The sequence below is a fragment of the Cottoperca gobio genome, chromosome 4 (genome assembly GCF_900634415.1).
Source record: "Cottoperca gobio chromosome 4, fCotGob3.1, whole genome shotgun sequence".
NCBI classification, from domain to species: domain Eukaryota; kingdom Metazoa; phylum Chordata; class Actinopteri; order Perciformes; family Bovichtidae; genus Cottoperca; species Cottoperca gobio.
In genome coordinates, this window is record NC_041358.1 from 8,105,653 (window position 1) to 8,127,749 (window position 22,097).

The following is a 22,097-nucleotide window of genomic DNA, read 5'->3' on the forward strand; positions in this document are numbered from 1 at the left end:
TGAGGAGCTGAGGAGCTGAGGAGCTGAGGAGCTGAGGAGCAGGGCGGCTGATGCCTCTCGCAGACAAATTACAGCCGAAAAATAATAGCGAATTAGAATAAAAATTCCGAGGAGGAAAACTGAAAATAAATCAGGGAAACCACTAATTAAAGGTCAAATGAGGATTGAAAATTATATTTATATTCGCCTTGAATAATAATAATAATAATAATAATAATAATAATAATAATAATAATAATAATAATAATAATAATAATAATAATAATAATAATATAATTAAGAAATAGAGTTTCACTCTCAACATTTTGACATTATGATTTTTTGACACTCGTCAACATACTGTCGTTACAGATTATTTTATACTATCATAATTCAATCAAATTCATTTCACACATTTATCATTATGTTATAATTACTAGGCGTATTTTATATAAATATATACTATTTTAACATTTAATAAATGTTTTTATTTGTATTAACCATAACAATGTATGTTGATGCAGGTTAAACTTGAGTAACGGCGTCAAACCTATTTTTGATTTTTCTTTCACATGTTAACATAATCATGTATCTATAATAATAATAAATATTTTTTAAGAAATGCTTTTTAACGGGCTGTTGTGCTTTTGTGTTTTCTACACGTTCATAAAGCTGCGACGAAAATCAGCTGGCCTAGAATAAGAAACGAATTCATGACATTCTTAAATAAACCAAAAGCTTCAATAATTTAGAGGCAGGAAGCCTTTTTGTTTTGTTTGTTTCAAAATAAAACCTTTTTCTGTAACAATGACGGCAGCAGCAGTCTGACAGATTTGGGACAGAACTTTTTATTAAACATTATGAAAACAAGATTCTCAACAACGTTCCACTTTGTAGGTTTTTCACTTGTTGACACGTTAGGACACGTTCATTGAATAAATATAGAAATTATATGTACAGATATACATTAACAGCACTGTGCAGAAGTTTGCTTTCCTTGTGTCTTCTTTAATATCAAATTAGGATGTTTAGGCTGTAATTGCTTCTCTAAAAATGACTACAAATGTGAAGACATATAAAACCAATCAAAAATAACATTAAAATAAAGAAAGTGACTGAAGGGAAATTGTAGGTGCCTAATTATTTTTAAAATATTAATTTGCAGAGGTTTTACAAGATTCATTTTTGATCGTTTTTGTTCGTTTGGTTCACATAAAAGATCGAACATTTGGAGAACATCAAAAACTGTTAATCACACGTGTATTTTGATTTTTCTGTGTCATTTTGATCTAAACGTAATAATTCCCAGCCTCTCTTCCTGCCAGTTCTCGCCATCCAACAGGTAGTCTGAACATCGGACACTTCTGCACAATATTGCACATATATCTAGGCAGCAGAAAACACACGTCTTTTTGACAGAATAATGCATCGAGTTACTCCAAGAACAGTAAGCTCTACCAACAGGCAAAACCTCCTCTTTTCAAACAAGCAAGCAATCTCCTATCAGACACACAATCGTATTAAGACACCGGGCTGCAGAATAAACCCGCAGGCCCTACAAATTCTACAAATATCGAAAGTAAAAAAAAAAAAAAGAACCATTAAACTAGCTTTTTAATCATCAGGTTGGTGCATAGAGTTTTAGCAGCGAATGCAGTCCTTGTCCATCTAATACATGAAGCTTTCACTTCATCAAATTTACATCCAGGTTTTTAGAGTAACAGATCAAAGGTCCTATCAGTAGAAAACAAAACATTTGTCCAGTTTGATCTCTTCTTAGTGCAGTATAGGCTTGCCTTTGACATTACACATGTTCAGTAGGAGGATACCATAGACGATTTGCATGCTGTAACATACAAACATTTGTATTAAGACATTTCGAAGAATCCAAGCAACAAAAGCAGTTTTCTTTAAAAAGAGAAAAGGGTAAAATAACACAGTTAACTGTTTTTTCTCTACACATTATGTACAGGTGGAAATAAATACAGTCTAAAATCTGGCTCAGTTAATCTCTTTTTGTCGTTTTTCTTTTCTTTTTAAAACAATAGAAAAATTGATTGAAAATAGCAATTGAAGACGCATCCAGGTTTTTTTTCTCGCAGTAGCAGATTGTTTTTGCATTTTCGTCCGCAGTCCTTGCACCTCTCCGGGGTGGGGGGTAATGGGGAAAACATTTTTGTGGCTTTTTGCATACCCAGGCCTTATTGATGGTAGAGGAGGAGGGAGGAGACGCGTTAGAGGAGGAGAACCATGGGCCATGCTTTCCCTACATGTGGAAGGATTCTGGGAGATGACTGGAGGTTACCATACATGTCCTGCATGCAGGGTTGCAAATAGGGACGGGAAACTATAGACTTGCAATATTGAAAGGTCTCTTCTCTGCATCGCAGACCGCCTCCCACACAAACAGTCTGTTGAGCTTTCTGGAGTCAAACGAGAGGCGGTGTATTGCTTTTTCTGCTTCTATTTCAGTCCAATCTCTTTTTAAAAAATCACCCCTCACCCAAACTTTTAAGACAAAATCATTTCTCTCTGAATTAAGACAGTCATGTTAAATGTCAGATTGGTTCAATAAGACCAGGTTCTGTTGCACCAGAGAGAAGTCTACTGGCTGTGATCCCATGTGCCCACCTGACAGGTTGTAGTGAGTTTACAGAAGTTTAGCCAAAACATCTTTAAGACTCAAACTGCGCTCAAGGATTACTTTTGTGCGCATCTAATGCGTATTTGTTTACTTGTGTTTTTAAAGTCTCCTTCGAGGGAATAACTGTAAACAAAATACAAACGCAGAAAAATATAAATTAATGCAACAAGGATGTTTTTCGGTGGGGTTGTATTTCAGAGTCTATGCTTCGTCTCTCACATGAAGAAATCGGTGTTGGCTTGTTTCCCGGACGGATCTCTCGTGTTTGCGGGTCCACCAGAAGTGTAGGTCCGGCTGGCCAGCTTCTCATACTTCTCCTTGTAAAGATCCCTCTCCTTGGCGAGGCGCACCACGTCCTGCTTCAGCTGCTCCACCTGGCTCTGCAGGGTGCACTTCTCCGTCTCCAGCATGTGCCTCTGCTGGACGCGCTTGAAGCGGCAGGACTGCGCGTAGCCCCGGTTCTTTAGGGTGCGTCTCTTCTGCTTCAGGCGGATCACCTCCTCCTTGCTGAAGCCCCGCAGCTGCCGGTTGAGCTCACGCACCGTCATGCTGACCAGCTGCTCGTCCGAGAAGCGGTCCTCCAGGCGGGCGTGATGGTGGTGATGATGGTGGTGATGGCCCTGGTGATGGTGGCCCGTCGAGGCCGTGGACAGGTCCTCCCCGACGTACTGCTGCCCGCGGAAGCCCTCGTAGGCCTGGTGGTGATGGTGATGGTGGTGCGCGTTGCCGATGAGGGCCTCCACCGCGTCCTCCGGGGTCAGGTTGAGCGCCTCGGGGTTGATGTGGTGCTGGTAGCTGGGGATCCAGTACAGGTCCTCCAGCTGAGGCTTGCCCCCGTTGCTGTGATTGTTGTTGCCGCTGCTGTTGTTGCTGCTACTGCCGCTGCTGTTGACCCCGCTGGTGAGGCTCTGGTTGGGCTGCGCGCCCGGGCTTGGAGCGCAGAAGCTCGGCGAGGAAGGCACGGAGGAGCACGGCGTGCTGATCGGGGTGGAAGACAGAGAGCCCGACGGGAGGCGGTGGCAGTAGCGGTCGGCCTCCGGCGGCTCCTTCTTCACCTCAAACTTCATAAGGTCAAAGTCATTGACGTACTCGATGGCCAGAGGGCTGTTTGGCAGCTCTGCGCTCATGGCGAGGTCGGTAGCCATGTCAGTCCATGCGACAACTCCTGCCCTCACAGCCAAACCGACGGCGGGCAGCCCTCCCGGATACAGATTGCGAAGAGAAATAACAGCCTGTTTGGTGTATATATAGACACGCGCACACGCCCGGTGCACAGAGCTGCTGCAGGGCCGGCGGGTGGGTGGAGGAACTTATTAAGGCTGCTCGTCCCTAAGACAACTTCTATATATAGTGGCGTGAATATACGTATGCATGTAAATGAACTTGTACACCTGCCAGTTCGCCTCCGCTCGCTGCTCTTGTTGACAACTTATCCCAGGTCAAATGCGAGCTTTAATACCAGGAGCCCCCCGGGCGGCTGAAACTGGAGCCCGGTGAATTTGGAGACACCAACCTGTCTTGTCCTCGCTTCACCTCTGCAGCCCACTTGCCTCCTTGTGATTTACTGTCCTGGGTTCTGCTCGATCAAGTGACACCAAAATACTTCTTCGTCTCCTCCGCTCGGGGTGCGTTATAAATATTTACAAAGCATCCTTCTTCGCCTCCCGCTGTTTACAACTTGATCATGAAGTGCCAGGCAGAAGTCACTGCAGCATGGCCCGGATGGATCGAAAGTTTCTCACACACTCAGATCAGCGTGGGACAGCCACTGGGCGCTGCAGGAGTGCGTAAAGTTATGCCAAAAACAAGTCCCAGGAATCCAAAATGGAATGACACATGCACTCAAAGTTAATATGCATGTGAGATTAATCAGAAGTTGCAGGTATGTGCACCTTCTTTGAGGGACAGGAGAGTCTGGTCCCCCGTTTGTTGTAGTCAGTCCAGATATTTCATACAAGACAGCTTCGGTCCCCACGGTCCTGTCCCTTCACAGGGGTGCGCGCTGTTAACCTTACGTGTTGACTTTGTGTAATATTATGCAAGAGGTGATAAATTCCAGGTGGTTTTCTCTCTAACGGCCCCTCGAATTGTTTTCTAAGAGCGTCACGGTGCAACCAGCAGTGTCACTGAGATGCTGGAAGGCACTCTGCTCTTATAAAGACAGCGTGGCCCGCGACCCTCCCACACAGAGGTGTGACGGGCCAATGGGAGGAGATCACAGCAGCGCGTTTGCGTTCTCCTATAGCGAAAGCCTCCACTCTGGCAGCCGAGCAGAGCCGAGCGGAGCCGAGCGGAGCCGAAGAGAGCGGAGCGCGCAGGGAGAACAGGTGCAGCAGATCCCCCCTCTAGTGACCGAGCACACGCTACTGCACGGCGCAGCGCGGAGTAAGACGAGAGCTCCGGGAGTTTCTCAGAGAAAAATGTTTACTCGGAACAGATACACAGTTTTCACGGTCTCAAAGCTGCATATCTGTTATGCAATGAGGCTGTGAGCATGCGTTTACTTTTCACGAGGAATGAAATTAACAACTGAATTAACAACTTTTACAAGTTAATAAATGTGTTAAATGGGTAATAACTTTTACAAGTTGTTAATTCATGGTATTTACCAACCAACCCATTTATAGGGACTTAAAAGTGAATCTATTTTAGCCTCTTAGAAAGTAGTTTTTAAAAGTCTTAATCACCACAATATTCATACAAACTATGTTAGGAACTTACATGTTATTGTGGCTCACACCTAATACAGTATTATACTTAGTAAAGGCTCATGCAATATGTAGGCTAATTTATGTAAGGAAACATTTTTAGTGAGTTAAATAAATCCAAAGATAAATGCAGTAATATGTCTGGATTATCAACTAATTCAAATGTTCACGTTTGAACCCCGTGAAGGGAATCGTAGAGGTTAAACTAAATCATGATCAAGTTAATTGGCCAAACATGCTGACACGTACAAGGAATGTGACTTTGGTAGCTGTCAGTGCGCGTACACACAATGAAAACAACAACCATGCAGGATAAAGCCATGTACAGCAAATATGAATACAAATATCATTTTTGAAATGTATTAAAAAATAAATAGTACAGTTGAAGAACATAGAACAACTGTTTCCTACAAGATTGTGTCCGGGTGGAAACTGTACAGTAAAATTAGAAGTGCAAATTAAACTTAGAACTCTTACTGATATGAACTTATAAAGGAAAACGATGAAATATGTCGAAAAAATAAAACACATTCAGGCTTATCAGCTTTATTAAAAACAGCTTAATGTATCTGCTTTACTCATTTAGGTCTCTGAAAGGAAGCTTCTGACACCACAAACTACCAAATATATCAATACGGATCGATTTAAGGCCGCGCGCCCTTCAGCCAAAAATCAATCCGCATTTCCGCGAGGCTGCGAGGAGGCCGCGCTGTGGCTACGCGCGGGTTAAGTATGATTGGATAGTCCTGGCGGTGGTCGACAGGGTTTTCATTTGCAATTAACCACAAATTGCATCCTTTCTCATCTCCGCGGATCGACGGATAATTAAGCCCCGTCACGTGCGTCTCCATCCTGGACACACGCTTCCTTTATCCTGGAGAGAGACAGAGAGGTTTCGGGGAGGGTTGAGCAGGATGTTGATGGTATCATGGGAGCAGGACTTAAACCCGGACAGCGCTGCACCTGACCCGTTTAGCCTTTTCAGCAGCGGCCGCCCCCCGGAGTCTCATCTACCCACCGATATGTGAGTGATATATCTGCGGAATAAAGTGCCTTATCTGCGGGAAAAACAGGTGGCAGTAAGTTTAAGTTGGTTTAACAGGAAAACCTTGCACAGCTGCTGAGCTTAACTTCCAGTCCGAAATGGCCATGAAATACGCCCTCCCCCCACACACCCCACACCCGTACTCAAATCTGCTGGCGAGGATGAAAAGAAGAGTATGAGATGAAGGGATGGAAATCATATCAAGGTATTTTAAGTTTAGGTGCGCTAAGTCATTAGGAGAGGGTTTTTATTTTTTATTTCTTTATCAAATAAGCAGGAGCTGGCCATCAAACGCCAAGCTAAGCAGTCTGTATTGAAATGGCACATTTAAGAAGATCTGCTGTGGTCCATTCATTGTGAGGGGAAGGGGAGTGTCTGAGGCCGAGGGCTTGAGACATAAATTCTTGAAGTCAGGGTTTTCATTGTGCCTTTGCATATTGGTACTTCGCTGCAAGTGCAGTTCTACCGATTTAAGCAAAATGGACATCAGCAAGGTGGAGGATCGACGGTGGGCTTTGAGCCGGCCGCGAGGAGAGCTTTGAGCCAGAGGTAGCCAGCATCCAGAACCAAGAAAGACCGGCTTCAGGAGGTGGCTCAGGGTTATCTGAGGCCCGGGAGGTTTTTGTCACTGGCGTTAAGTCACTAATGCCGCTGTGGAGGAATCAGCTTGAATTGTGCAGGGATGTGACACGCATGCATGTGCACGGACAGTGAAGTTAACAGGGAGGCTTACTTTAGAAATCAGGAGTTTCACCACATGTAGGAGTCTTGCTTGTATAGAAATCATGTTTGTTCACCAGAGTGATGAACGGGTGTTTGGTCTCAAAGAAGCAGGACATGTTACAAGACAGAATCTGGGATGAAAGGAGGGAAATTAGAAACTAAACTCAACTGTTTTAGGACAAGTTGGGTGTTACTTTGTAGTTTTGGTGATTACACTGCACTCACCAAAGTTCTGGGAACAGAGTGACATCTATAAAGCTGTTGCCTGCAAAGACTGGACAAACCAAACACGCCGACTGTTTCCAACATTAGATTGTTTAGTCTCGACTGTCAAAAAGGAACACATGACAATCTGAGTATTTACAGAGACAACACACCGGACGATTTACACTGCAGTCCAATCAGAGAGGGGAGAGACACGGAGGAAACAAGCTAAACATGGAGATGATTGGATGAGGAGAACATGGACTGTAAACTGTGCAGAGAGCCAGAAGAGAGAGTGATGGGGACTTCAGGTGAACTGTTGCTATGAACTAAAAAGGGTTTATGTTTTATACATGATGTTAAAAGGAATACTTCCTGCAGCGGCTGGATCAGAAGGAGTGGCAGTGTAGTAATCGGGAGGTTTGGGAGAAATCTTGGTGGGTCAGAACCGATGTGGGTGAACTCAGCTGTAGACTGAGTCGACAGAACACTGTGCTGAACATGAAGAGAACAAATGGAAGGGAAACAGCCGTACCAATGAAATCCTTCAACACTGATTCATTTCATCTCCAGACGGTCAACACCAACTGACCTGCACTGGAACAGGATCTGTCCAACTCATAACTATCATCAGGCCGATAATCATAAAGTGTGTCGCCATCTTAAAACAAGTCAGACGGGGGAAGGAAGAAGCCAACCGCCCGGTCTGATGTACGTTATTCAGGACCAACTGAAGGTGAAATGTTAATGTTCACACATTTTCAGAAAATGTTCAGGCACAATCCGGGTCCGTTTCCCTCTCCGGAAATCCTTTGGGGGTCAGGAAAAAAGCTTTTAAATGTTTTCTAGCACAGAGTTGTGACCTTGTTTTATGCGTATGTACAGTATATGAGAGGAGAAGGATACATAAGGTTAAGGCTGGTGCTATAATTAGTGAGGACACGCAGTTCATCAGACACATTTGGTTACACACTCCACAAGGAATTTTGAACAGCTAAGGAAAAAATCAACAACAGATTATTTGCATGTTTTCAGTGAATGTGTTAAAGGCATCTATCAAGAGATGATTACAATGTTTTCATAACCAACAGGAATGATGGCCTACATGCTGAAAATAAGATCCCAGCTGTAATAAACCGGAATGATCCCTCAAAGAAAGTTAAACTCAAAGTGAAACCTCATAGGAAGAAAAGAGAATTTTGAACACACACACACACACACACACACACACACACACACACACACACGTGCTTATCAAGTCTCTCACACTCTCACACAAACACACACGATGAAGAATCACAGTTGACCTTTCCTTTTGTCTCTCCGAGTCTACATGGACAGATGATTTCTCTCCCTCTGTCTTCTCTCCGTCTCGTGCGCTTTTACTAAAAATTGAAATATTGATCTTAATTAGAGTTTGCCGAGCTCAGCAGCTCGCGTTGAGGGTTTTAGACAAGAGGCAGCAGACATCTGTCTAAGGCACTTACGTCTTCAGCGCAGGAGAGGAGCAACGTGGGTGAGGAGGAGGAGGAGGAGGAGGAAGGGGAAAAAAACGTGTGGTGAGAGGAGAAGAGTGATGGCTCCCTGTCTCCTGCCTTTTCTGAGAAACATGTCGAGCTCTCCATCTTCGCTCGCTGCCGTCAATACATCTGAGAGAAAATCGAGTTGAAACAGTCCCACACACACACACACGCACGCACACACACGATTCAAATATCCATCCTGACAAAATGTGGTCAACCGGCAGTATGTGACAATCTGTACATGAACTTAAGTTTTCCAAGTTGCTGCAACCACTAGTCTCCCTCTTGTGTTTCACAATAATGCTGATACATTTGGAAAGGCACAGACGCATGCTCAAAAGGAGCTTTGTAAAACACAAACAGTGACAGTGGACACTTTCAGAAGCATTGTGTAAAAACTTTATCACTACTGCCTCTGTGACGTATCATGTTGTACGTCAGTATAGATGATCCTGCAGGACAGGTGCAGTCACAGACAGTGTTTTTAAAGGGTTCAACATTTTGGGAAAATCAATCAATCAATCAATCAATCAATCAATCACGTATTAATGAGGCCTGATTGCTTTCTTTCTGAGAATGAGAAGAGAAGATTGATATCAACCTCATGTCTGTGCATTTAGTCAGGACATGAGTAAAGTAGCTTAGCATAAGGACTGGAAGCAACGGGAAACAAAAGGGAGAAAATGCACCTACCAACTCTAATCTAATTACTAATTACCCGCACATAAACAAATGTGTATAAACGACAATTTATAGTTTTAGTGGGAGTTATGCGGTGGAACTATTTCTTGACAAAAATGAGCCGTGCACAGCTTCCTTTAACGCACAGTGTAATTATTTTGGCACTAGGGGGCTCTCATTCAAAACAATAACAAAAGACAGAGTTTGGCGGCGTTGTGAAGTGGCGTGGGATCATGGGAGTTTGACATTGCGGTAAGCTTCTCCCGGTTAAGGATTCCTTCATTATCCATCGTTCAGGTGGTTTTTACTGGGAGCCGAATTATCCACAGAGATCTCATTCTCTCCAAAACAATCAGACCCAGAGATTGAACTGTTAAAATAAACTGAATAAAGCAGTTTCACGTTATGAATCAGTTTCTCTAATGCAGTTCGGCAGACATAGGATAGAGGGACTGTGAGCAAAGTGCTAACGCTTGCTCAGCTTGTTTCTCTGATAAGTTAAGATCCAGTCAAGTTTCCTCCTGTCTAAAACAAACAGACCCGGTGGTTAAAACTGGTAAAAGACACTAAATAAAGCTGTTTTACGTTAAAGATCAGTGTATCTCTGACGCTGTTTGCTCAGCTTGTTTCTCTGATAATTATGATCCAAACGTCCGATGACTAAAATCTTTCATCCGGTTAAAATATATAGTTAAAAACAATCCTAGATCTAAAATGTGAATCGTAAAAATGTGGCTTAAAACTGGATAAAAACAACTAAACAAAACATATAACATACGTCTAGTCGTTTTTAGGTATTCTAATGCGGAAATGTTGCATATTATATCTTAGAGTCCTGCCGTCTTATTGATGTCGCCAGGTTTGGTAACATCCTGCCTGAACCGAGACAAAACTAAAACTTCATCTGGCAACTCGCTGTTCATCAAGAATTACTTCCAGCATTAAACTTCTCCTACAATCACAAATAGTTTTGAATATTTCTGTACATAAAGTCTTCATGTGGAGAAACACTAGTACCAGATGGTGGTTTCTCGTTTCTGACCGAAAGAGAAGTAAAACTTTTCTCATTTAGCATTTCAGTGTGAATGTGCAAAATAATTATATATATATACAGTATATATTGTTTTTAATTCAACCTTTAACATGGATGGATCCCAGACTGACAAGTAAGCATTAGCATTGACTAACAGACAAAACACACACGGGTGCTCTCATGCAGTTTCTTTAAGCCGGGGCCCTTATCTTATTAACATGGAGGCAGCACATATATACGTTTGTGTGTGTTCTGTCCTCCTAGCTGTGTATTAGTGTTGTGTTGCACCTCCCTGAGTGTCATGCTGCTTGTTTGTCACCGTGACAACTCAGTTAAATAGCGTGGTAATGCTGTAAATATGAAGCTGTTTGTGTGTAAGTGAGAGTGTGTGAGCGTGGGCTCACACACTCTCACTTACACACAAACAGCGTATTAATAGATTTATTAGCAGAGGTCTGTACTAACTCTGCAGAGCAGTGGATGAGTTACTTATCCCAGCATCCTCTCTGTTCCCCTCCACGATGACAGCTGTTACACACACACACACACACACACACACACACACACACACACACACACACACACACACACACAAAGAGGAATAAATGGCAGCGATAATGAAAAAGACAAAGGAAGATTTGAGGTAAGTGTTGTGAGGAATGAAAGTAAATGAATCTTTTAAGATATCATGTAAAAGAGAATCCTCCTGATGAGTTTACTCTCAAAAGTGAAACAAACAATAGTAAAAATCTAGTAAATTAAGATTATTTTATTAAAAACTATTTTCAAGAATCTCTTGCTTTTCATGCTGAAACTGTAAAACCTGCAGTTGCTCCTCTTTATGTTGAAAAATAAATGCATTGATGATAACTGCTACATGTTGGGTTACATCACAATAACAAACTCGGGACAATCAGCTGAAGTCAGTGTGGGACAACAGGTGGCAAATTGCTATATGCCAATAAGTAAGCTAACATAGAATTGGTGTTTTAAAATGCAGCAGTTTTTGGAAGGCAACTGCGTCTGGTGCTGCAGGGATGACGTATTTTTGTAGGCAGACCCGAAAATTATCTGGTTCCCTTTACAAAAAGTCAATGGGATAAAGAAAAAGAAAAAAGGATCAGTGGCAAACAAAGGTTTATCATACTTAGACATTTTGTTCAGCAAGATAATCTTCACAAATGAAGCGTAAACGCAATCGACCAAAGTAAAAAGCTAACGTTAGGTTATAACCCAACTACACCAGGGTCACATGACTTCAGCACCACTAAGCTTCCAACTACAGGACCGGCAATTTAAATCTCAGTTTAAAGTGGATCCGATTTCCGCAAGAACTTGCTTGCCCTATTTTTCTAAGAAGGAACCAATACGACGACAGGGATGACAATTTAAGCCCCGAGGAGAGCAAGAAGTCATCACATGAGCTGCTGTAATGTACGCTACATGTAGGCAGGTACTGGGCTCGTCTTATGGATAGTCCCGCAGACTGTCCATGTCTATTACTGACCATATCCTGTAACTATGTGATGGTTAACATGCTGTCCCATGAGTTAAATGACCTGCCTTTGTAATGTTACCACCGTCCAAGTGGAGCTTAAGCGTGAATGGAAAAAGGAAGGTAAATACACTGTATATGAATTTGGTAGTTTTTAATAGAAAGCCAAAAAAGAAAGTTCTGTGCATGCATTCTCTTAAATCACACAATCACACACTCACAGCATGGTGAGGATGAAGTCACTGTCCGCTCACGTGTCTCGTCCTCCAGGCTTTACAGTGATAAAGTGAGGGGCACTGCTGCTTCTGTCACCACCTTCCAAATGAAAACTCTCACAAAACTCGCTCGGGTCATGTGACGACACCGCTGCAACAGAAACTCACTCTCAGCCTATAAACACTCTCACAGCACCGACTTCACGTGTCAAAAAGAGTCTGTGAAACAACACGCGGTTAAAAGTTGATCTTTTATTTGTCTTCTTTTAAAATGTACAAAACCTGATGAATAAAATCTGTACTGCAAAACACCCGGATCGATATGTAAAACAGATGTATATAATATAGATATAGAAAATAAAAACTTTCAGGCCCTGAGTGAAGAAATTCAGAGGGAGGAGACACAGATCCAGACAAACCTGGAGCACAGAAATCATCGCTGAGTGTCTTTCACCCCCGGTGCTGCTGGTCTCTGTAGTCTCACAGCCGAGGCTTGATCTGCAGCTTTTTTTCTGCGGAGGAAAACAGGCATCGAAAATGAAAAGAAGAATATTGGCAGAAAAACGCAAAGGTGTGTGTGTGTGTGTGTGTGTTTACTCATGCGTAACTGACTCTGATCTTCTGTGTGTTCAATCCTGCTGAAACGCTGTGTGACATCTAAGCTGATGAGTAAATGAGGAAGACAACAGGGATGTGTGTGTATGTGTGTGTGTGTGTGTGTGTGTGTGTGTGTGTGTGTGTGTGAGGTCGCAGCCTGGCAGTGATACATTGCACCTGAGATAATTTATGCAAAGTGAAGAGGAGCTTGTTTGGCTGAGTTCCACCTTTAATGAGGCGCTGGGCGGTGCAGAGTGCGTTAGTGAAGCACCAGAGTGTTATCAGTAATACTTAAGAGCACAAAACACCCGGACAGACCGGGCGGAGGGACGACATATTTATCACACGTGTGTTTGGGAGAACACACGTAAACATAGAGAGATGCTGCAGCCTGCCTGCTCGGTCGGTCGGGTTTGGACGAGTAAATGATTTTGTTAATTAAGATGATGACTTAATATATTCGTCAACAACATTTTTTTCCATGACTAAGAAGAGTTGATGACGAGACGGCACCAACGTCATTAAACACTGCGGTTATATCAACGTGCATATATTGTTGCCGAAAGAAGACGGGTGAAAGTGTAGTTTAACAGTTTGTTTTTTTTGACAAAATATTATAGATGCAGCAGCTTCGTGTCCAGTGCTGCTACACCGGCAGCACATGAAGTTAAAGTTATGACAACAACGGGGCTTGGGAGAAATAAAGGTGATATTTGGGCTTCACTAGATGTTCAATAAAATATCATGACTAAAAGTTTTTATAGTTTAAAACTATACTAAGATAGTTACGGTTTTCTTTAGCTAAAGACCTTTACACGCGGCGGGCGCGACAAATAAACGCCATGAAATGAATACACGTCTGCCAATATTACATGTCTAGAGCTTTAGATAAAACACAACCCAGAGAGTGTTGGTGTGCCCCGTTTGGTTTGTTATTTTCTCCTCCCAGAAACACAACTATATACATTAACGCACATCTGTGACCTTCCTCACATTATTAGGACTATTTTGCACATTTCTACCTCTTTAAAAAACTGCACAGCTCTTCCACTTTTAAATACAGGTATACTGTACATATTCTTACCATTATACACCAAAGCAAATTCCTTGTATGTGTAAACCTATTGGCAATAAACACAATTCTGATTCTGATTGTCATGGAAAGTTTAAAGATTAGTAGAGCGCTGGATCACACTCAGCACAAAACTTTATTTATTTAAAGGAACATTTCAAGGAAATCTCAAAAGCAAGCGGTATTACAAATTGATAAAAAAAAAATGATTTTGACTACCTCATGATTCACGGTCAATTGAGTATCCGGTGAAAAAAGAAGAAGAAGAAAATCAGAAAATGTTTAGTTAAGGTTGAACACAGGTGAAAGGGATTAAATGTTGCTTTGCAGTGCCAGCCAGGCAACCAGCATTCGTGTGTGTGTATGTGTGTGTGTGTGTGTGTGTGTGTGTGTGTGTGTGTGTGTGTGTGTGTGTGTGCGTGTGTGTGCGTGTGTAGCACGCAGGGGCCAGGTGGATGGTCGAGCCTGGTGGGAGGAGGAGGATGGGGGAGGAGGTTTGGAGGGGGAAGGCATCCTCTCTCCTAATCCTCTATCTGTCACGTCTGTCAACAGAGAGCTCAGCTGTGCCTCCGGCCGGCCTAAAACCTAAATATTATTACCTCTGTCCTCTGAGCATTATTACTCCTCTCCTGAGCATCATCACACTCTACAGCACAGCTCTGATCATCATTATCTGTCTGCAGCTCAGACGAATCACCACTCCCCATTCTCATGGACTCGGGACTGATCCTGTGGCTTTCATGACAAACATGATCCTTTCACAAAACATCTCTGGACAATTACTCCCGACCGTCAGCACTTTCACACTACGTAAAGCAGTTAGTCCTCTTAAGGAGCATCCCATATTTTGACAACCTAGATGTAATTTTTCCAGTTTTCCCCCATAATTCCTATCAATTAAACATTTTACTCTGCAAATCTAGAGATGTGGAATCCAACAAGGGCAGAAATGGCAGCTGACAGATTTACCTGATAATTTAAACCGCTTATTTGGAAGTGAAAGTGGAATTGAGTGCTTCCCTAACATCAGTAATAATCCCCAATGAACATGTATGTGTGAACGACCGTGGTACGTACGGTAGGTTAAAGTTGAATTAGGAAGTCTGCAAAATCTAATAGATGTTTACAGCTGAGTGATGTTTACAGACACTTGCCTCTTTTTCTTTTGTGTGTGTGTGTGTGTGTGTGTGTGTGTGTGTGTGTGTGTGTGTACATCGTGGGACACTCTGAGGTGGTCTATGATTGTTGGGTCATGTATTTTTGTCACCTTTAACCTGTGAGGTCTCAGCAGGCCGCGTGTCCGGTGCGTCTGCCTCCTCTGGGGAGCTGGAGAGGGAGATGAAGGACGGCAGTGCCAGAGGACCTTTGGTGGGCGTCCCTGGAGCTGCCTGAGAGCCCTGCGGCATGACGACAGACAGGCGGGGCCTAGCAGAATGAAAACAATTCAATTGAAGGCTGCTGACAGTATTTGCCTTTTTTTAAATGATTAATTTAGATGATGATTCTTGTCAATTCTGATTCTGCTTCCCTAACCTCTTCGAGGGCTCCTTGCTTCGGGCTCTCTTGGCTGCGGTGCTGGAGGCGTTGCTGGCGCTTCGTTTGGCTTGTTGGCGGTGCTGCAGCTTGCAGCGGGCGCCTCGAGGGCAGGATCCCGTCTTAGAGAAGTCTGGACACACCAGAGTGTGTTTCTTCTTACACTGGTGGTGAGAGAAAGGGAAATATAAAACACAAACCGTATTACATCGAATACTTAAGAAATGTATGACTGGAAGTCGCTCGCTGCTCTGCATGGTCCTACACAGGGTAAGTGTATGGACATTTTACAGGACCAATATGTCAGCAGTCGTCGGGTGGAACATTTTAAAACATTGCCCAACCCTAACAGACAATGTTCTTATTTTATTCCCTCAAAAAGATGAAAGTTGTCGGTCATGAGTAGTGCTCCGATGATCTCATCCCACAAAGTTAAGGACTTGTGTCACTGCATTTCAAAAGGGAGGACACATCTTGATTAGGTAGTTGATATGATGTTCTGTCATTCCATCCACTCTTTTGGAAGTTTCTACTTTTAAGAGACACCCTTTCAGTCACCTTCTCCTTTAACATGCACGCTGAGCAAGAGGGCGACTGCTAACGTCATTCTGGCGAGGATTGTGCATGAGAGAGCTAGCTTTCACATGCATGTTTGCAACTTGAGTGTACGACAGTGTAATACGGGTGTAAATTGGTAGCTTCATTCTCCACGAGATCCGATCCCTCCCACCTGTCAGAAAAGCTAATTATATTCACTCTGGGGTGCAGGCTGCGAGAAGTGTGAGTGTCTGTGTGTGTGGAGGGGTGAGGAGTGCGGGACCGGGGAGCAGATTGGTCCTGAAATAGAGTCGGGTGGTGTGTGTGTGCGTGTGCGTGTGTGTGCATGCGTGGAGGGATCTTGAGATCGATTTTCCAGGTCGCCATGGTCTCTTGGTCAACTCTCTCTGGAGTCCAGCAGCCCTGTCTCGCTGCCACCAGAGCCCCTCTCGACGCCCTCACACCCATGTTCCTGCACCCCTGGGTACCACGGCCGCCCAGGGTCAGCTCGCGGCCAAATGTTTCTCTGTATCATCTTATACGGCTGCGGTTTGACACAGCATTTCAATCCCCAAATCAGACCTCATGCTGGTGTCAGTAACAACCACCGTTTTATATGTGGTGTCTGACGCCGCCACTAAACCTGCCAGGCCCACATAGGGCTGAGAACTACGCTAATATTTATAATGTATTAATTAACTGTTATTATTATATGTGAACTGTAATCAGAGATGCACCGATCCGTTCTGATCTGATACCTGAATCTGCCGATAGTTATAATGCCGATACCAAAGTGATGTATTATTGTTAAGCAGGCTTCATCCAAACAGGAGTAGGAGTGAACATTGCTATGGAAACTGTTTAAAAAAAACTTTAACAAATCAAGTTCACAGCAATGCATTACAACTAATAGTAAGTATATTACAACACCCTATCAAATAAGTTAAAAACAACAATGTGTGTGCCTGATTATTCAAAATCAGATGTTTTTATAAACAAATTCATTTTTATTAAGTGATATAAGGCAAAGTCAGAGGTAGAGGTAGTGGGAGCAATGCCCGCGAGCACGCCTATCGCCCACTAAAAGCCAGAAGATAGACTCAATTTATTGGAGCTCCTACTCGACCTCCGTGCTGAAGGTGCTAGCGTACCTAACTCATTTCTTTGCAGCCATCCCAACACGGCTGGAAGGACTTTTTCCACCATTATTAATGATCTTTATGGAATCGCTACGTGAATCGGTGACGGCGATACAGGACGAATGACCTACGTCAGTACCGATATTGGATCAGATCAGTCCCATCTGGAATTGTAATGCATGATTTTAGGGATGGAACTTAATATTTTGCTTTTGTGATTTATCGCTCATTAAAACATTTTTTATTAATCAGTTAGTGAAAGTTGTCCATAATAATTTCTCAGAGCTGACGATGATATCTTTAAGTTCCCTTTTTTTGCAAAATCCCAAATTATACCAAAGAACATTTGAGAAATTGGAACAGACGTTTGGCACTTTTGCTTTATGAATGACTTCAATGATTAATACATTATCAACATGTTTGTCCAACTGAACATCCAAAAGCAAAAAGCATTTTAAAATGTCTGTTTTGACATTACCTGTTTGACTTCCTATTTCCATCAGGGCTGCACAGCTGACTGTAATAACTTTTACTCATAAGCAATTATTAAAACTTTATCTGCTGTGATAATGAGGCTTTGTGCCTACTGAGGCGCATTAAACTGCCTGACCAATCACAGACATTTCACACAGTTATGCCGCAGACCTGCAAATGTCAAATCACATTTTCGATGGAAGGATAAATCCTTCATTTAGATTGTAAGCAGGTTTCTTCTTCTTGTTGCTACTGTAAGACCAACTTTTAGTCATGTGTGGCTTTAAGATATATTTTGATTTGATGTAAAACAATATTGTTCCTGTTAATTTAAAAACATTTGGCTGCATCCTTTCAAATATGCATGTGTAGCAGCGGATAACAACTGTGATCTCAGTATTGAGCTTACGTTTTATGATAACCACGACTAATGTGACGCTAAATAACTACACAATGATGCATGCAACTTTGCGAACCTAAGCAGATATTGTGATATACATCAGGAGTGCTTATCATAGGTCCGAATCTACTGCTATGCGCAAACCCAAAATGTTTACTTCAAAACTTTGACTTGTAAAAAAATGTGCCGTCTCCCACAGAGTTCCGATCCAGAGATAAGTGTGACAACAGGAGTTCACAAATCTGAAGTACTTTCCGTGTGAGAGAAATTGTAGGAGAAATTGAGTGTAAAAGCTCAGTCCACTCCCCACAGCTCCATACATCCTCATTTTCATAAAAAGACAGAGAGAGAGAGAGAGAGAGAGAGAGAGAGAGAGAGAGAGAGAGAGAGAGAGAGAGAGAGAGAGAGAGAGAGAGAGAGAGAGAGAGAGAGAGCTGAGAAATGTGAGAAAAAAGCTAAAGTGGACAGAACATCTTTATCCTACACCAAGTTAACAATTTTCCACTTGATTTAAAGAATGCTGGGATGTCTCTGGGGCCTATTAGAGAGCTCTCTGCTGGGCCAAAACCAGGAGGAGTCAGCACATTTACCAAGAGACTGAGAGAATGAGCAAAAGAAGCAAGAAAAGAGGAGAGAGAAGGAGGGAGGGATGGAGATGAAGATGGAGAAGACAGTAAAATAAAAAATGGACATCACATGCATTTACATCTTGGGCATTAAGCCGACACTCTCGTCAGGAGCAACTTGCAGTGAGTAGAAGAAAACAATAAATGAGTTCAGCTTGCTAGAGTCTTAACAAGGAGCGAGTAATGTTAAGAAAATTAAAGTTCACACTTTCACCAGCTCTTAGGTCGCGTTCAGACAGACATTAGCACTGCATCAAAAAAAATGCAGCCTCCTCATTCATATCAATGAGACAACTATTGATGCAGTGGGGATTGGACACAGAGGCCGCTGCTAAATTATTCGAGACGTCGTTATATAAAAAATCTACCCAAACGCAATAAACTCGCTATTTCTACTTTGAGCAGCCAGAGTTGGGGACGAGCGAGGATTATAAACAACTACAGACATCGCCGTCGTTTAGCAGCTCGTCATTGGTTATTTGTCGTTAGAGCAGCCGTCATCAAGGAAGGCTCCGCTGCTGGTTCAGCGAAGACGTAGAGACGACGCGGAACATGGCGCGTATTAGAGGTGGTCAAATATCGGATCACATTCCTGGTTTATTAATCAACGTAACGTTAGGTCACCGACTACGGTGTGTGCTTTTATTGGGTTATGCTTTCTGTAATGATTAGCTAAACTAAACTTGTTTTGAATTTATACTTGTGTAGCCGATTTATTTTAGTTTGAATAGTTTTATTGTCCTTTTTGGACAACGTTGATGGACAAAATTTCCAAAATGTGATCACTGTAATTCTCTAGAATGTTCAGATAATGTCAGAAAAGAAAGGCTGATGGTATAGCTGAGGTTAGTTGGATAAAAACTTGAGGAGGATTTCTCACTATATTTTGTCTCCTGTATGTAACATTTGAAAATACCTAGCAGGAGTTATTTGATTTAATTCTTGGAGGTTGCTTAATCTAATCAAGTAATTTACTTCATGTACGACATTATTAGGCAGGACCACAGGTCGTACAGGTGAGACAGGAAAGTTTGGAAAGAGGATTTGTGTCAAAGACAATCAAGTGTAAGACAGAACTGTGCAAGGCTTTAGAGTAGAGGAAGACAAAGTGAAAAGGTTCATCTTTTCTGGTCTGTCACCTTCAGGTCTTAATCACGCAACAACACATGGAGCTAACACAGTCTATGTACTGGATCTGCATGTCAGGAGTAACTCAGTAGTTATGTTCATGTGCACATGCATTATTATAACAATGTGTCTCCCCATATGCTTGGAATACAAATTGAGAAAATATATCTTATAACTATAGATCTGTCTGGATTTGATGTGAAAAACTGCTCTACAATAGTGAAAACCACGGATTCATTTGGCTAAACAGCCGATCTGACAGCTCTGTGTTACTGCTTCAACATGCTGAATCAGTAGAAAGGCCATTGATAAGAGCCAATAAGAGATGACTATAGCCAAAACTATGGATGGCAGTTGGCCACAGACGCTCTTGATGGCTGACTGTCAGCTTATCAGGAACCTGGGAGAAAATGGACCTGATACAGGAGCCACATTTGAGGTAATGAAAAAATGGAAATAATTAAAAACAGCAGAAAATTGATGCCGTGGAGTAAAGAAAGGAGAGGGACAATTAGGAAGGCAGAGACGGATCCCGCGAGGTGGAGGGTGAGTGTGAGACAAAGCCAGGATGAGGCAGGAGGAGGATGGAGGCGAGGAGCAGACTTAACCCCTGAGCTGCTGGAGTGTCTGCCTGCCTGGCCCATAGTGCCATCCTCAGCAGTTTTCCCATCTATAATTACTGCCTGCTATCCATCATAGAGCCACCAGAGCCTCACAGCACAGCGCTCCATAAACACACACACAAACACACACACACACACGCAGTGGGAAAATCACAGACCTAAGCACTTCAGCTAATAGAATAAATATTAATATCCCTTTTGTTTTCTATATCCTCATTTCCCCATGCACTATTTAAATGAGGTCTGACAGTGTGAAAAAGCATCTGTTTCACACTCCACACTCAAAAACAAGCAGTTAAAGGAGGAGACAAAGGGAGGTAAAGACACAAGGGGGAGGAGTGGAGGGTGTGAGTGAGGTGGACGCGGCGACAGTGTGTGTAGTGGGGGGTGTGGTCATGTGTTGGTGGCTCTGTTACCCATCAGGCCCGCAATGTGTCACTCAGACACTACAGTTATGCCATTATGGACCACCACCCTCTGCAGCTGTTGCTGCCCCCGTGTGTGTGTGTGTGTGTGTGTGTGTGTGTGTGTGTGTGTGTGTGTGTGTGTGTGTGTGTGTGTGTGTGTGTGTGTGTGTGGGGAAGATTAGTTACCAAACCACTTGTTTACCTAAGCCTCAGTTTAACTTCAGTGGAACTGTATACGTGTTGTACAATATAATTATACGTTGAAATGAACAACAGAGCTTAGACAAAGAACTTTACAGTCCAGTAATGGCGTCAGCGCAGTGCTAAATACAATACGGTAACACTTCCTATGATGCATGTGTCTATTCTAAACATATTTATAATGGTTACAATCTTTTTACAGCACTGTATAATCATAGTTAGCACTATAAATATTCATAATCACAAGGCATTATAAAGCATTTTAACTGACTTAAGGTCAAGTTTTATAATACTTTATCATTTCTGGTCACTCAGACTTGTTTTGCAAGGATCTAGTGTATTTTAATTATCATAGTTGTACATATAATATAAAATGCATTATAATCCCTTATAATGTGATTATAAATTACACTAAGTGTTCATTAATGATATTCTTTTTACTTAACTTAAAGCAAACAATGCCCACTTATAGTAACTTATAATCACATTATAACAGTGATTATGTGTTCAAGCATTATTGATATTCACGAGCGCTTACAACTATAATTATACAGTTCTAAAATCAGATTATAACGCATTATAAGTATGCTTACGATGCATTATAGACATGGGCTGCACAGAAAGTGTTGCCTAAAATTCTAAAGAGATCAAAGCAATGAACGCTGACGGTGTGTCACCAGAGTCAAAGCAGTGACATCGATTGTTTCAATGATTCCATTCAGACTGACAGTGATACAGGTGCTGACAGTCTGCATGTGTCAGCTGACCAGTGTCCACAGCCCCGCTCTGACCTGGTGAGCAGGTGTCTGTACTTGAGACAGACTTTATTTGAAGATATTGATGTTTAAGTGTCATTGAACAGACTCATCGAAGAGAGTGAGACAAAGAGTGCAAGACAGGCAGAGTGTGAGAGAGAGAGAGAGAGAGAGAGAGAGAGAGAGAGAGAGAGAGAGAGAGAGAGAGAGAGTGCAGGACAATGTGACCATGGGGCAAGGACAAAACAGTGACCAAGCAGAGACGTGAAAGTGAAAGCTTAAATATGGTGTTTTGTCATCATCTGTACTTATAGATCAACAAGCAGAGGTTACACTGTGACATATGGCTCACATT

The 22,097-nt window shown here is 42.5% G+C and overlaps 2 protein-coding genes across 2 annotated transcripts in view; both read right to left on the bottom strand.

The window, feature by feature from the left end:
* Positions 1-817: 817 nt before the first annotated feature.
* Positions 818-4,726, bottom strand: mafaa (MAF bZIP transcription factor Aa). Its single transcript, XM_029430504.1, has one exon. It carries the CDS (start codon positions 3,766-3,768, stop codon positions 2,839-2,841), a length of 930 nt encoding a protein of 309 aa, XP_029286364.1. The 5' UTR covers positions 3,769-4,726; the 3' UTR covers positions 818-2,838.
* A 7,756-nt stretch (positions 4,727-12,482) lies between these two features.
* zc3h3 (zinc finger CCCH-type containing 3) overlaps positions 12,483-22,097 on the bottom strand; it is a 60,375-nt gene continuing 50,760 nt past the window's right edge. Inside the window, exons 10-12 of the mRNA XM_029430316.1 lie at positions 15,453-15,616; positions 15,187-15,344; positions 12,483-12,762 (exon numbers count right to left, since the gene is read on the bottom strand). Coding sequence (XP_029286176.1) covers positions 12,731-12,762; positions 15,187-15,344; positions 15,453-15,616 — 354 coding nt within the window. The 3' untranslated portion in view covers positions 12,483-12,730. The remainder of the gene's footprint in view (positions 12,763-15,186; positions 15,345-15,452; positions 15,617-22,097) is intronic.

Excerpts from the sequence above, each read along its gene's own strand:
- mafaa (XM_029430504.1), bottom strand. The coding sequence starts at position 3,768 with ATGGCTACCGACCTCGCCATGAGCGCAGAGCTGCCAAACAGCCCTCTG.